At 37.3% G+C, this 17,201-nt stretch overlaps 1 protein-coding gene across 8 annotated transcripts in view; it reads left to right on the top strand.

Moving 5' to 3' along the window:
• Positions 1 to 7,627, top strand: part of rc3h2 (ring finger and CCCH-type domains 2) — a 124,818-nt gene extending 117,191 nt beyond the window's left edge. For all 8 annotated transcript variants that reach the window (XM_043720120.2, XM_043720119.2, XM_043720115.2 and 5 more), the window contains one exon: positions 2,090 to 7,627. In XM_043720120.2, the coding sequence (XP_043576055.1) occupies positions 2,090 to 2,288 (199 nt within the window). In that variant the 3' untranslated portion in view covers positions 2,289 to 7,627. The remainder of the gene's footprint in view (positions 1 to 2,089) is intronic.
• The last annotated feature ends 9,574 nt before the right edge of the window (positions 7,628 to 17,201 follow it).

Genomic DNA, 17,201 nt, shown 5'->3' with positions numbered 1-17,201 from the left:
TCTTTCTGTTACACAACACTGCCCAAGGCCCTACTTTTAAATGTATACATCTTGTCTTTGTTTTACCAAAATGTAATGCCTGTCATTTATCCAAATTAAACTCCATTTGTCATTCTTCAGCCCATTGACCCAATTGACCAAGATCTCTTTGTAATCTTAAATAACTGTCTTCACTGTCCACTGTACTACCAACCTGTGTCATCTACAAACTTAGTAACCATGCTTTCTACATTTGTCATCCATGTCATTTATATAAATTACAAACAAAAGTTGATCCAAAATCGATCCCTGTGGAAAATCGCTGGTTACAAGTCTCCAGTCTGAAAATAAGCCCTCCACCATCACTCTGTCTCATGTCATTAAGCCAATTTTGTCTCGAAATGGCAAGCTAACCCTGAATCCCATGTAATGTTAGAATACATGAATTTTACCACTGAACCAAGGCTGACACGTAATGCTGAATGGAGCAAATTACTTGAGTTCTGAATTTAATATTAAATCTTTAAATTTAAACTGACATTTATTTGTACTGCTCAGATATGTTTAAGTCCTAGGTGCAAAAATTCTATTTACTCTTTCTATTTTGTGGATTCACTAAGTATGGAAGTTTGCTCATGAAAAGAATTGTTTATAGTAATATGCCACTAAATGGTTAGCACTGGCAGAGAATGTTGATTTGAAGTGAGACCCTGTACAGTAACTGCCTTTTCTTGCTGGAAAAGATTTAGCAGAATCAATATAGGATGTAGCAGTGTGAATTCACTTTAGCGTAGCTCTGTTCTAGGGGAGAGAGTCTAATGTCCAGGAAAACTTCATTCATGTTTCTTAAATTGAAAAATATTTGTGATTCTGCTGATAACTGTTTAATTATGTTAGGATAGCTGATTTTAATAGGAGATTCCTAAAAAACAGTTTGGACAGTATATTTGATAGTGTTCAGCAGCCAACACTATGTTTAATTAACACATGAATTATGTATGAGGCCATTTAAGAGATTTGATAAGCACAGCATTTCAGCCAATTCTCAGACTCTGGTTTACACTTGTGACCTTCCATGAGTGTACTCTGTTTCCTTTTAGGGCATTTGTGGAAAGTAATGTGTAGCATCTACAAAGGAAGATGAAACTTGGCAGGTTTAACAGCTTGAATCTACTTCCTCATACCCAGTTTACAGATAAGACAGAATCTTCTCTTCCTCCAACCCAATTTGCCTTATACACCTGAGCCAAACTGACCAGTCTTCAGCACACGACTAAAGCCAACTATAGGGCTACCTCCTTGGAAGACCTGACTAGCCCCCAACCCTATAAAACCTAACAACTGGACTACCCACGAGAGCCAACTTGATGATCTCCACGAATCAAACTGACTTGCCTAGCCCCCAGCCCAATAAAATCTCTCAACCCAACAGGACTGGGGTTGATTTCCTTGAAGCACAGGAGACTAAGGTGGTTTATGATTTGAGATGTGTAAAATTAAGCGGGGTATGTGGAAAGAAATGTTTCCCTTGGTTGGAGGAATCAATGACCAGAGGGTATAGATATCAGTTAAGAGGCAGGAGATTGAGGAAATCTAAGGGAAAAATGTTTTCCCAGAGGTTGGTGGGAATCTGGAACTCATGGCATGTAAAGCTGGCAGAGGCACAATTCCTCAAAACATTTAAGAAGTATTTACATGTGTACTTGTAATCCCAAGGCTATGGGCCAAGTGCTGGAAATGTGATAAGAATTATTAGGTGCTTATTTTTGACTTGAAAAGACTTGATGGGCCGAAGAGCCTTTTTCAGTGCTGTAGTCTTTTAAGATTATGACCATTAGTAGCAAGGCCATAAGATATAGGAGCAGTAGTAGGCCATTCAGTCCATCAAGTCTGCTCCGCCATTTAATGAGATCATGGCTGATGTGATCATCCTCAACTCTGCAAAGACTTAGCTTTATGTGATTTGTCTGCCAGGTGTTGAATAGGGGGCCAAGTATATAGCGACATGAAATCAATTAATTAAAAAGATATTGGATAACTTAATGAAAACATTGTTGAAACTAATTTGACTATCTTAACAGCCATTTTTTGTAATTCTCTTTCTATCAAGAGAGGAACAGAAGATGATACCGATAACTTCTGGCTTTAACCAGCCCACTACTGCCTCTGTTGGCTACGTCACCTCCCCGCCTGTGACTGCTTCCTTCAACATTAGTAATTTAGTCCTGAAAACAGCTGCAGTCAAGTTGTCAGAAGATAAAGACATGAAACCTGCAACTAATGGCGAGACTCTAGTCAATGGAAGCTGAAATGTTTTGTGCTTGCACCAACATTTAAAAGCAATTAATTTTGCTTTCTTTATTATATAATATAATATATAACACATGAATTTGTATATATGTGTGTATGTTATATTATGTATTTTTTTAAAAGAACAATATGGGGGCACCAAATTCCTGTGGACATTTTTGATACTACAAAAGCCCTCCTGAATTAATCATTTTGACAAATAAATTAACTTTAGTCAGATAACAAATTCAAATTCCCAGTGAATCTTGGAATTTGGACATCATTCTACTAAATGCTTTAAAGCAGTCTTTTATGAGTCTGTTGTGAGCCGGTGCAGTAACTTAGCCATTCTTATTCACAATGGCTAATGTAGAACGTAAACAACTCAGTTGTTAACCAGCAGAGCCTTGCAGTAATACATCTGGTGAAAGCTAACTATGACTTTACCTCCTCTTCTATTTCTTTTATATATGTTTTTGTGTATAATTCACACAAAATTGTAAGAAGATAATGGCTTGGAAAACTGTATTTTCGAGCTGTTATGGTAAGATTTAGTTTCATAATATTGTTGCACTTTTCATAGGAAACTTGTTTTGTTAAATGGTGGAAGGAATGTACTTTTCACTTTTTTAAAAAATGCATAATTAGAGTTTCAAAATACAGTTTACCAACAGATTCCATAGCAAATATGGTAAAATAAGATGGAAAAATTGGAAAATACCATTAGTTATCTGTTTAAACAAATACATAAAGCAAACATTAAGTGGGGTGGAATCACGGAAACATTTTGACATTGCCACTTATTATCTACCAAGGTGTGCCTCAGGAAAATAAAATGAAATTATCCTGCCAGATTGATCATTTGGTTAAGATGACATATTAACAGAAAATTGTGGAAATACTTAGGTCAAGCAGCAACTGTGGAAGAGAAAGTTACTAACTTGAAACGTTATTCTGTTTTTCTTTCCACAAATGCTTCCTGATCCAATTTAGTATTTCCAACATTTTCAATTTATAATTCAGATTTCGAGAGTTCACAGATTTTTCTTTTGGTTAGCATGACAGCATGTTTTCACTTTCTTGGCACCAATAATCACACAGGCTAATCAACAACTTTGTGTAAAATCAGTTCATTCGTCCCCTGAAGAATTTGTCAGTTTTGATGCATCTTGGATAGACATTTAGCTGATAGTATTCTGATATTGGTGGATTTGTAGCATCAAGGAACTGCATCATTGCCTATTTTGTTGAGCAGGTAGTAATGAGAAGAAGCAGGTACAGAATATTTAAAAAAAAAAGAGACTAACTGCCTTCTATCCACCCCCAAACACCAAAGACAAAAATTCCCAAATATGTAGCTAAAATTTGAACACTTGCTTCAAAAAATGCCTTGTCTTATCATTAAATCTTAGATTATTGGTAAAGATTTTAATTAGATTTTGAAGTATGTAAGATAGTGAAATGTTTTTTAATGGCAATAAACTTGTCACCCCAAATTACATGAACGTGTTATGCTAATTGGTTTACATAAAATGCTGTTTGATCATAGCTGTGTTCAAAATATTTGGCTGTTTTGAGGTTTCTGATTTTTATTTGCTATTCTATTTGCTGTATATAAAGTACAGAATGAAAACTGTATTTTGGAACTCCTGCATTGTGTGGTGTTTGCACTGAATGATAAACCAGTTTCTGCTGGTCTCTTGTTTTTCATCCTCTCTATTTTAAGAATTTCTGACTGTTTCTTTGTATTTACTGCAACATATAATGTTCGTCCATTATGCAGCAAGAGCCCAAAAGTACTGTAATAAATTTGAACAATCCAAAGTCACATCTGACAGTCCAGTTTAAAACAGCTGTCTTCAATTTAATCAGACACAAGGAAATGCCAAGAATATCAGTAGTTTTTTTTTGATAAAAATACTAATGGTCATAATCATGGTGATGCTTTCTAGTTAATTTAAGGTACAATTTAAGTTTGCCATTGCACGCATGTTTAATGTACTCTGGGAGACTGGTAGATTGACTTATAAAGTAGTTAGGCACCATTGACAGTAAAAGTGTTTAAAAATTGTTTACAAAAATCCATGATTGTGATACTTATGGATATTGTTTATTTTAACTGTAACCTTTTCTCAATTTTACATAAGAGAAATTGAGGGCTAAGCTATGTGGCTTTTCATCATTTCCCTTTGTGAAGTTTCTGAGTTGGCCTTTTTGAGAATTATAGTAGGAGCTTTGTTTTCATAGCTTAGACCAGCAGTCAGAGGAGTAATGATGCATCCATTCATAAAAAACAGATTAAAAGTTTAACTGTCTTAGTCTATCTAATAACATTCTGTTGATTCCCAAGCTTGTATTCAGCTTGCTTATTTTATAATGGGTGGTGTTTTGGATCAAACATTGCAAATTAATAGAACTGTATCAATAATTCCCTTTTTTAAAGCAAGACACTGTTGCATGTATGTAATTTCTGCTATGTAGGTATGCCATTTACTAGTACCCTATGGTTAACAGTACCCTCCAGTCTCTATCTCTATTGTCCTATTGTTTAAATTTTGCATTTTTTTATGTTTTGATGACTTCTGTGAAGTTGATTGTTCTGAAAATCGTACTGGGATATTTTAAACCAAGCACGACTTTCACCAGGTAGCTGCAAAGGAGGTGTTCTGCTGGTAAACAACTTCTGCAAGATCATGTTATTGGTCGTCTGAGTTGTTAAACTGATACACAATACCACAACAAAGTGTCAGAGTTTTTAAAACAGTTTTGTGCACTTCCCTGAGGGTTGAACATTTTTTCCTGGAGGATATTTGCACAGAGTGATAAGGCAGTTTGCTGCTTGATGTTTATAATTGCATTAGGCAGTATCATGAAATCTCTTCCTATTTATAATAGGATTTATTTAGGTTTTTGTAATGAAGGAGTGATATTGTACATTTAAAATTTTGTGGGCCTCCTACTCAGTATCATATACCGAAGCTTATAGTTACTGAGATCTATGCACCTATTGTAGTCTGAAGTTATCAGTCTTTGTGTGTTTACATGGTCTTTAGTCCATATCTCTGAACTTGTACACATTGAAACCTTTTTAAAATCTGGATACTGGTATTGACAGCCACTAGTAAGCAATCTAAAGCTAAACTGACTGAAGACCATTTTACAAGTTCTTCTTTTGCAGTAATTTAATTTTCAACCAAAGCTGCTCTTAACAATATAGATTCAGAGTGAACCAAAACATGCACCAATGCTTTAGGCACGTGGTGTTAGACATTAAAGTAAGTAGCATAGGAACAATATTTAATGTAAATTTTATGTACAAGTACATAATGTTTTCAAATGATGTGTACTGTAGTTTCCATTTAAAATTTCCGGTTTTATTTCAGCTTTCCAATTGCATTATTAATAACCTGGAAGACTTTAAAGATTTCCACAATTCAAATATTCAATAATCACAAGAGTTGCACACAGTTCTGATTATTGCTTATGAATGTGTTAATTATAAATGGAAGTTGCTGTATTGCTGTAACAAATGAATGCCTATTTGAGCATATCTATTTTTCACAAATCATAACATTTATGAGTGTCCAGTGCTTTTCTTGTTGGCCACGCAACAAGCGAGCATAGGTATTTGGAAAAAAAAAGAGTCAAACTCAAGTCCCTAACAGACTTTAAAGTAGGAACAGGGGTTTTTTGAAGTTTTTTTCTTATCCTTGCATGAGTTACATTGATCCATATCCTGCAAAGATTACCAAGCTTTGGAACAAAACCATCAGACTGGAATATAGAATATTTCAAAAGAAATTGTACATTGGGTGCTGCTGCAGTACTTATTCCCTGCCACTGTGGGGTCTCAGTGAATTGTATATAATTGCTTTCTCCCTCTAGTGGTAGAAAATAGGCCCTGTGAATCAAATTTTAGAGAGAGACAAGAGGCCCCATCAACTAATTTTCAGAAATAACCCATACTACCCTGTCCCCCCAAAAACATTTTAAAAATCCTTTTAGAGATATATTTATTGATGTCTGAATTGAGGAAAATAAATTATAACTTTAACTATCTTGAGGGTGTTACATGCTATTTGAACATGACCAAGATATTTTAGGAACCTAGGAGTATCAGAATAACCCTCCGAAAATAGAATGCAGCCCTCGGGGAAATGACCGCCCTCTGTGCTACAAATCTACAAATAGCATCTTCAGTGCTTTCTGAGGGTGAATATATATTACATAAATTAATCTTGTGTATGTATCTTTTTTATTTTAAAATTGCATTCTTTAAAACAAATACTTGGTTGTGCTCTGCTAGAGGGGTATTGGGGAAACTGGTTGCTTTTTTTTTTAACAACTGATGCACGTTAATGGTAACGTATCATCATTTTGAGAATCAGTCAACTTTTATTTTAAACATTTAAATGGAATCCATTCCTGTGCAGTTCTGCTGCATGGGCCCAAGATGCATTACATCAGAATTAGGTCACCTGCACATATTCCATAAACCCATCCAGTGAAGGCCTCAGTTAATCAAAGGCATGGAAATGCATGCAATTCCTTAGCTGGGCAAGAGAAATACATTATACTGTAGTTGTGATACAACACACATGTGGTTCTTATTTGTACTACACATGCCCACTGTACAGCCACTTGAAGCGTTGTGATTAGCTTGCAGCGTTTGCTGTCTGCATTTATGCCGTTTTGCATATTCTTTTCCCTGAAAGTTAGGAAAAATATGTTTGCTGCAAAAATAAAATCTTTAGAAAAATTGCTTAGCTGGAAAAGTTGGGAAAAGAGGCCTGTTTTGTCAATTGTACAACAGATTGTGGAGCTCAAGTGTGAATATTTTACGTCTGTATTAGACATTTTCTTTGCAAATCTATTGTTCGATTGAAATGTAAATGAAATTAAAGATGGTACACATCCGTCATGTATAAAGGAGGCACCATCAATAAGATGGATTTAATGGTCATTTTTACTACACCTACTTGGCTTATATTTAAAATGTATAATTTTTTTAAAGTGCTCTGTTAATTAAATAGGGAATAAGTTCTATTCCATTTGTTAATTTCAATTTGACTTCCAAATTGTTGGTCATCTGTTACCTTTTGTTTTAGGAGTAGGATGGAATATGAATGCTAGGCCATTTAGGTCTGTATTGATTAGTTTTGTGATACTGAATAGCAAAGGTTTAATTCTTTGTGTACAAAACCTTGTTTGCTGTAGCACTGAATTGAAGAGCTAATAGCTTGGGCTGTACACTAGAATAGAGTATCATGAATTTCGGTGTTTGAAAGATAATTGGGACAGTTTGCAGTACTTGAAATGTATTTGCATGCATAACAATAAAGTTATTTGTCAATTAAAATTTTCCTTTATTGCTAATCGTTCCTCTGGAAATAAGCATTTTGTGAAATGGGCTTTAACTTGGTTGGGAGGACATCTGTGTGTAAATGCGTTTGGAATATATTGGAACAGAATTCAAGACATTAGGAAATGGTCAATGCAACTGCAGTACTCCAATTCATTAAAGAAAACGTTATTTAAAAAAAATTAGTTTTGTCATTTAAGTGTTGTATTTTAAAAATGAACTATATTTGATATCCAGTAGCAGCAGCCATTTTTGGGGACCATCTAACAACTGATGATATCTAGAATTTATTGCTTACCATAAATGATAGCTGCATAGGATACCGATTCAAAGGTTCATTGAACCATAAAGTTCAAGTTGTTTATGCGTGTTGTTTGAACTATTCTGCAACTTTTATTTCCAATTTGTACCTTTCTTTTAGGTGATAGTTCTATCATGGATCCACATGTGACTTTTAACCCATGAAAGTATTACATTACTGGGGTTAGTATTCACTGAAAACTGTAAATTATAGATTCTTTGGAGATTCAACAAGCTGATTTTTTTGGCAGGTTTTCAAAAAGTTTTCTTCCCATATAATTAATCAAATACGCAATTTTTCACTTGGTATGTATCGTAGCAGCAAACGCACCCCATACTGGGCTAAGAGCCATACAAATATTGAATCCCAGAGAGGTTAGTTCTTGGCTACAATTGGTGCTGGATAAAAAGATTTTTTTTTTCCACAAGTCTCTTGACACCTTTACAGTGATTAATATACACTATTTCAGTACAAAAGGATTTTGTGTATGAAGGCTTCTCAGCTATAATTGTAGTTTGAGTGGTTTGGAATATTTTGCCAGAAGTTATTTGGATCTGGTAAGTGCTTATTTGTACAGGTTGTAAGGTATATAAATCTGTGATTACAACTGAGGGATTTTTCTTTATTTGCTCAAAAGGACAAAATGTACATTCTACTCAAATTGGATAGATGTTCCAATATTACTGAAATAATTGAATATGTACATGAAGTTTTTGTTGCAAACGTTTCGTCCCCTGCCTAGGTGACATCCTCAGTGCTTGGAAGCCTCCTGTGAAGCGCTTCTGTGGTGTTTCCTCCGGCATTTATAGTGGCCTGTCCCTGCCGCTTCCGGTTGTCAGTTTCAGCTGTCCGCTGTAGTGGCCGGTATATTGGGTCCAGGTCTATGTGTTTGTTGATGGAGTTTGTGGATGAGTGCCATGCTTCTAGGAATTCCCTGGCTGTTCTTTGTTTGGCTTGCCCTATAATGGTAGTGTTGTCCCAGTCGAATTCATGTTGCTTGTCGTCAGCGTGGGAATTCCTAGAAGCATGGCACTCATCCACAAACTCCATCAACAAACACATCGACCTGGACCCAATATACCGGCCACTACAGTGGACAGCTGAAACTGACAACCGGAAGCGGCAGGGACAGGCCACTATAAATGCCGGAGGAAACACCACAGAAGTGCTTCACAGGAGGCTCCCAAGCACTGAGGATGTCACCTAGACAGGGGACGAAACGTTTGCAACGAAAACTTCCAGCTCGGCGAACAGAACCACAGCAACGAGCACCCGAGCTACAAATCTTCTCACAAACTTTGAATATGTACATGAAATTGGAACTGGACAACTTTTCAATATGTATATGAAACAAATTCACACTGACCCCAAATAATCCAATATCTGCCACAGAACTAAAGCATTAGAGATTTTCATATTGCAGCAAGATGCAAGGATTGGAGGGACAAGCTTTTGGGTAGTCTTTCTGTCTTGGCCTTGTCTAAAGTTTCTTAGTTATGACTTGGGATTTCACTTTGATGTATTAGACAAAGTGTGATTGATTTATCATTCATATTTCAGACCAAGTTATCTATTTTTCAGTAAGATATACACTCCAAAGAAATCAGTGCCTCCTGGATTGGCCTTTTTGAAACACAGTTGAGAGTGTGGTGCTGGAAAAGCACAGCAAATCAGGCAGCATCTGAGGAGCAGGAGAATCAATGTTTTGATGTGCAACCACTTGCACCCTGCACCTACAGGAAACCAGCACTGGTTTGAATGGTTTGCACAATGCAGTGAATTGGGGAGTTCTTCCTGCCTAAAATGTTGTTTAGGGGGCTAATTATACACCTAAACCCCAAGGGTTCCTACCAGCATGAAGGTCTGAAATGGACTCCACTTTGGTCATAATCTCAATCTCAAAACAAGAGCATGCAATCAGGCCTGTTGCCTGGACTGGTTTATAGGAGAAAGTGAGGACTGCAGATGCTTCAGTAATCCTGAAGAAGGGCTTATGCCCGAAACGTCGATTCTCCTGCTCCTTGAATGCTGCCTGGACTGGTTTATAGTCCACCCTTGGCCAGACTGAGGAGCACTTGAGGAATATTGATGATTCTGGAGTATGAATTACATTGTGATTGTTGATTACTACATTAGTCCTTGAGTAGCCTCCCATTCACCTGAAGTCAGCCCCTTATTACAAACAAATGTTATTCATCTTCCCATTTTTGGTGCTGCTTTGTCAATATTGCAAGTTTATTGAACAGTTGATTTTTGGATCATCGAGGTGAACTTTAGAATTTGTTTGCTGCAGTGAGTTCCTGAGACTTAAAATATAGCCCCAGCAATATCCTGCCTTAACAACTCATTTTGTACCATCCAATTCTCTTCCCTATCTTGGCAGACCACATCATACAATATGCAATTAACCCCACAATCATGACTGTTCCTCAGTTAATGAATACAAGTAAACCAATTTTCAGATTTGAGCTGCCTTGTCACCACAGCTGGACTCTCAAATAAAACCTGGATTACATACATCCCCACCATCGACTGTTTTCCATCACCTGGACAAATTCTGTAGCCTTGTCTGTTGCCTGGACTGAATGTGCAAGATGGCCCTGACTGCCCAACCAGCCAAGTTTGGAGTAATTTTCCACACTTCTGGGACTGACCATGGCTGACTGATGTGGGTACTATTCCATGGATTTGCATTCGACCAACCACCTCACTGACCGTGGTCAATCCACCAGACTAAAAATTGTCCATCTCTGGACTGATTGTGATAATATACCCTGGCTCACTGGAGTCCACAACTGACAGGTACCACTTCTGATATCAATGCAGCATTGTGTCTTTTAGCCCTTTCATATTTTATACGTCTCTTTTTCCTACAACTACTCACTACTGACTTGCATTCTACGCTAAACTGCCACTTCAAGGTAAAGGCTGCTGGCTGATCTATCCACTCAAGTGCCATATGTGAAGCAGAAGCAGTGTGTTGCTAGTCTCCATTTGGGTGGAGTGACAGCAAGGGATATGTTTTGCTTTATCACCATGGAATGTCTACTGGCAGTTTAGAGGTTACAGTGTAAATGATGATAGAGTCATAGAGATGGACAGCACGTATACAGACCCTTCTGTCCAACTCATCCATGCTGACTAGATATTCAAAATTAATCTAGTCCCATTTGCCAGTATTTGGCCCATACCTCTCTTAAACCCTTCCTATTCAGATACCTATCCAGCTGCATTTTAAGTATTGTACCAGCCTCCACCAACACCTCTGGCAGCTCATTCCATACACACATCACCCTCTGTGAAAAAATTTCCCTTTGCTCCTTTTTAAATCTTTCTCTTTTCAGCTTAAATCTATGTCGTCTAGTATTACGACGACTCTACCCTGTGAAAAGACCTTGACTATTCACCCTATTCATGCCCCTCATGATTTTATAATCCTTTATAAGATCACCCCTCAGCCTAAGACACTCCAGAGAAATTGGCACAGCCTATTCAGTCTCTGCCTATAACTCAGACCCTCCAACCCGAGCAATGTCCTTGTAAATCATTTCTGAACCCTTTCAAGTTTCACAACATCTTTTCTCCAGCAGGGAGACAAGAATCAGATGCAGTACTGCAGAAGTGGCTGAAGTAATGTCTTGTACAGCAGCAACATGACCTCCTAATTCCTATACTCAATGCACTGACTAATAAAGGCAAGCATACCAAATGCTTTCTTCGCTACCCTGTCACCTGCGACATCATTTTCAAAGAACTATGAACCTTCACCCCACGGTTTCTTTGTTCAGCAACACTCCACAGGACCTTCCCATTAAGTGCATAAGTCCTGCCCTGATTTGCCTTTCCAAAATGCAGCACCCAACATTTATCTAAATTAAACTCCACCTGCCACACATCAGCCCACTGGTCCATCTGATCAAAGTCTCATTGTACTTTAATGACTACTTTTTTCAGAAGATGTCATTAGATGCAGCCAAAACTATGTACACACCGAGCTGGAGATGTCATCTCACCATCTAAGGAGGGAGGATGGAATAGCAAAGTCTCCACTCGATGGTGAGTATTTGATTTCTGGATTTGTCTGATTAATTAATTTTGTTCACCATTACACTCCACATCAGAGTTCTGGTACAAATTTAACACTACTATTTTTGGGAACTTAACTTCTAAAGATGAGGTAAATGTGGTTTTGGTTTTTAGTGTGTGAAGCTAAACATGTTGAATTTATTAGGTAAAGTGCATTTCATTGATCACCCTGTGATTTTGTTCAAAGGATTTAATGATTGAAGGACTTCTACCTACACTGTTCATGTTTTCAATGTGTTCCTGAATTTGTCATTGACTGATAATCAAGGCGAATTTATCAACAACTTTTCTTATGTCTCAAGCCCAAACCCCATCATTTTCCATTTATTTTGTCTATAATAACCATTTGGCCTTGTGATAAAACACAACCACGCTACCATTAACTAGTTTGTCTACTACTTGAACGTAAGATGTATGTCATTTTCATCTCCTTATTTAGAGAAAGATGTAAATGTGGTGGTTTAGAAAAGGATCACCAGATTGAGCCTGGAATAAGTGGTTTGTCTTCTGAGGAAAGGTTGGACAGACTGGGCTTGTTTCCACTGGAGTTTAGAAGAGTGAGGGTTGACTTGATTAAGATGAATAAGATCATTAGTGATCTTGACAAGGTGAAGATGGAAAGGCTGCTTCCTCTTGAAGGTCAGTCCAGACTAAGGTAAGCTGTTTTAAAATTAAGTATATACTTTTAGGACAGAGATTAGTTCTATCCTCTAAGGTAGTGCAGCTTTAAAACTCTCTGCATCAGATGGCAGTGGAGATGGGGGTCATTGAATTTTTTTTTAAGACAGAGGTACATAGATTCTTAGGCAAGGGACTCCAAGGTTATCAGAAGTATGTATATTAGCACGCTGTGCTTGAAGGTTTGTTTTCAGATGTTTTGTCCTTTACTAGGTGACATCATCAGTGAGAGTCTCCAGTGAAGCGCTGGTGGTGTGTCCCACCTCTCTCTTTATAGGTCTTGGTTTCTTAAGGTGGGTGATGTTATTTACATTTTTTTTTCCCCAAGGAAAGGTAGATAAGATCTAAATTGATGTGTTTATTGATGGAATTCTGGTTAGAATGCCATGCGTCTAAGAGTTCTCGTGTGTGTCTTTGTTTCGCCTGTCCTAGGATGTGTGTGTTGTCCCAGTCAAAGTGATGTCCTTCTTTCTGTCTGTATAGAAACTAGTGATAGTGGGTTATGTCTTTTGGTGGCCAGTTGGTGTTCATGTATCCTGCTGGCAAGTTTCCTGCTAGTTTGTCCGATGTAGTGTTTTTACAGTTCTTGCATAGTATCCTGTAAATGACATTAGTTTTGCTGGTAGTATCTAATGGATCCTTTAGGTTCATTAATCGCTGTTTAAATGTGTTGGTAAGGTTTGTGGGCTACCATGATGACAAGGGGTTTGAGTAGTCTGGAGGTAATTTCTGATATGTCTATCACTAGTTTCTATACATACAGACAAAGAAGGACACCACTTTCACTGGGACAATACACACATCCTAGGATAGGCGAAACAAAGAATTCTTAGAGGCATGGCATTTTAATTAGAACTCCATCAATAAGCACATTGATTGAGATCCTATCTACCTTATCTTGAAAAAAAGAACCGGAAATGACATCATCCACCTTAAGAAACCAAAACCTATAAATAGAGAGGGGGGGACAGGCTTCACCGGAGACTCTCACTGATGATGTTATCTAGTATGGTGACACAATGTATGAAAACAAACCTTCCAGCTACGCAAGCTGACTTAGACTTATCATCAACCTGAGCTACAACTCTTCTCAAAAATCGTTATCAGAAGTAGTTGGAAACGTGGAATTTAAGATAAACCATGATCCTATTGAATGTTGGAATAGGTTAGAGAGGCGGATTGGCCTATTATCTATGTTCCTATGAGAAATAATGAGACTGAATTCAAAGTCCAAATTAAACACCAATATTTTAACTAGGTTCGAACAGTACAATACATCCAATAACAATGTACCCATTAGTCATAAATATGTTACAACAGTTATACATGTGATTGCATAATAAGTGGTCTGACTGCTGCAAATCATGTTGTTTGTAAATTGGCTAAAGCAACAATTTTTAACCTTGGTCAGGATCTTCTGACTAGATCATTTTGTCCTTATCAAAAAAGCAAAACTATTTAAAAACACATATTTAATTGTTTGTTTTGTTCAAACTATGAGGCTGTTTCTAATTTCAATGTGCATCTATTTTAATTTTATTGCAATAATTCCACCACTTCTGGATATCACAGCTGTCTTTTATAGTCGCCAAATATAGCAGTGGCTTACTTTCCTATTCACACACATTTCAGGACCACAAGCTAATTAAATATAGAGTCCCTCAAATTATTGAGAACTTACAATTGGATGCTGGTGAATTAAAGACCGTGTCTATTTGAAGGTGGATATAAAATAATGCATGATTTGTGGATTTTAGAAGAGCATTACTGACAATATGAATCAATTTCTGCCACTTTCAAAGTGCTTCACTAAAAAAGATTTTGACTTTATACTCACTGTATTTGTCACTATTTAGTGGATTCAACCTGATTTGGCAGTTTTTAAAAAAATTTCTTGCAAAATATTCCATAATGTCAAAGTTGATATGTTCTATCACACGTCAGTGATTGTTTATTTGTTTTGCACAAAACAAAATAAAATTCAAAATAACCAATAAACATGGGCCTTTTGCATACTTTGAGTAAGTGTGGTTTAGTTTTGAAACTTAAAGACAGTTATGTTTGAAAAGGGTTTTTTCAAATCTCAAGGTATCTAAACGTACATTAGCTTGAGTCACACTTTGACCTGGCTTTCTTCCTTACAGGAAGTGTTTTACAACATACCCTAATTAAACAAAATAAATATAGTTGCTCATTCGCTTATCAATTTCAATTTGTTTTTGAGAAGCTCAATCCTACTCTCTAAGAAACTTTAAGTTTTGTTAAGGGGATGCAGTTTTGTTTGTGTGCCTTTCATAAAAGGTTTATTCAATGGTACAAGCATCTCACTAGGTATTAGAATGGTTCTTATAAAGCTCTAACTCAACTCAAGCAATTTTAATTAAAATTACAAATCTCTTTAGTGATCTCAACATATATTCACTTCCAAATATAAAGCAAGTAGTACTTTTCTATTCCTTAGTCTTTCATCTATCCTAAGTAGTAAATGAAGGTAATGATTATTAATTTGCTTCACATGCTGTCAAAGTACAAGTATTGCATAGCACTGCTGAGTCTGTTAACTAACATAATCAGCATAGGACTAAAGCACCATGTTATGAGTAATCATTATCTTCAACCTCTTGCTCATAATTTCCTGCTTCATATTATTTTGAGGATCCTGGCTTTCCATTGTGAGCAATTCATGCACTATTTCACACCTGGAGCACCTATTGAATGTTCCTTCTGCATTCCTGGCAATCATTTATCATTGCTGCTCAAACTCTGACTTCTGCTGTAATAGCCAGATCTTCTAATGATGGATTAATTTTCATTACACTGATCTTAAATCCTCCATTATATTGACAGCTCTGGACCATTTCAAAATCTGATAAATGTCAAATCTTCTATGCTTTGTGACACAGTAGAATGTCCCACTTGTTCCATGAAGACTGAAGGTAGTAGTTTCTTGTTCAAGAAAGGGAATAGGGATAATTCTGGGAATTACAGACCAATCAGACTTATGTCGGTGGTGGGCAAATTATTGGAGAGGATTCTGAGAGACAGGATTTATGATTGCTTGGAAAACCATAATTTGATTAGAGATAGTCAGTAAGGCTTTGTAAGGGGCAGGACATGCCTCACAAGCATTATTGAATTCTTTGAGGATGTGACAAAACACATGGATGAAGGTAGAGCAATTTTAACAAGGTATCTGAAAGGGTTCCCCATGGTAGGTTGTGGAAGAATTGTGGAAGCCATTTTGTCACATATTAATGTGTGGAAACCATTTTGCCTTACATTCAGTGCCTGCCCTGTAGAAAGCTCGTTTCCCATGCCTGCCTGGCATGGTTGGTATTGCAGCTGTGCAGATACCTGATAAACGAATGCCTCTCTTTGCATGAAGCCATTCTTCCCTTTGCAATGACCTATTGTAAACTAACACTTGCTGATCAGCTACAAACAACACTGTCCAGACCCTACGTGACTGGAGCTGATGCTGGGCAAGTTACCTTATGCCTGCCCGTTATTCTGTAATTAATAGTCTGCTAGTTGTTAGCCAGTTGTAACCAATAAAATCTTGTGACTATCTGTGTTCCAGTGGAGTGACTTGGGACCATCTGATTGAGCTGGTCTCCTTGTTTCTTCCCGTGATATAATGAATAAACGTGTCAATACTGAAGGCTTATGTGCGTGTTACTTTCTAAATTAGACCGCTGCAGGTGAGTCATCCTCTGAATAACAGACTTCTTCCCCAACATAGGCTCATTCAAAAAGTAAGGAGGTATGGGATACAGGGAAATTTGGCTGTCTAGATACTGAATTAGTTGTCCCATAGAAGAAAGAGGGTGGTAGTAGATAGAAAATGTTCAGCCTGGAGCTCAGTGTCCATTGGTGTTCTGCAGAGATCTGTTCTGGGTCGTCTGCTGTTTGAGAGTTTTATAAATGACTTGGATGAGCAAGTGAAAGGGGTGGGTTAGTAAATTTGCTAATGACACAAAGGTTGGTGGAGTGGTGGATAGTGTGGAGGGTTGTTATAGGTTGCAAAGGTGCATTGACAAGATTTAGAACTGGGCTGAAAAGTGGCAGATGGAGTTCAACCTGGAAAAGTGTGAAGTGATTCATTTTGGAAGGTTGAATTTGCAGATTACAGGGTTAGGAGCAGAATTCTTGGCAGTGTGGAGGAACAGAGAGATCTTGGGATCTATATCCATAGATCCCTCAAAGTTGCCACCCAAGTTGACGAGATTGTTAAGAAGGCATATGGTGTGTTGGTTTTCATTAGCAGGAGTATTGAGTTTAAAAGCCATGAGGTTATGCTGCAGGTCTATTGAGTCCTGGTTAGACCACACTTGGAATATTGTGTTCGGTTCTGGTTGTCTCATTATTGGAAGGAGGAAGCTTTAGAGAGGGTGCAGAGGAGATTTACCAGGATTCTGCCTGGAAAGAAGGGCATATCTTATGAAGAAAGGTTGAGGGAGCTAAGGCCTTTCTTACTGGAGCAAAGGAGGCTGAGAGGTGACTTGA

This window comes from Chiloscyllium plagiosum, unplaced genomic scaffold, assembly GCF_037043375.1.
Source record: "Chiloscyllium plagiosum isolate Xiang-an unplaced genomic scaffold, Cpla_swu_hap1 HiC_scaffold_21, whole genome shotgun sequence".
Taxonomy (NCBI): domain Eukaryota; kingdom Metazoa; phylum Chordata; class Chondrichthyes; order Orectolobiformes; family Hemiscylliidae; genus Chiloscyllium; species Chiloscyllium plagiosum.
The sequence above is the reverse complement of the archived record's forward strand: the minus strand, read 5'-3'. Positions and strand labels throughout refer to the sequence as shown.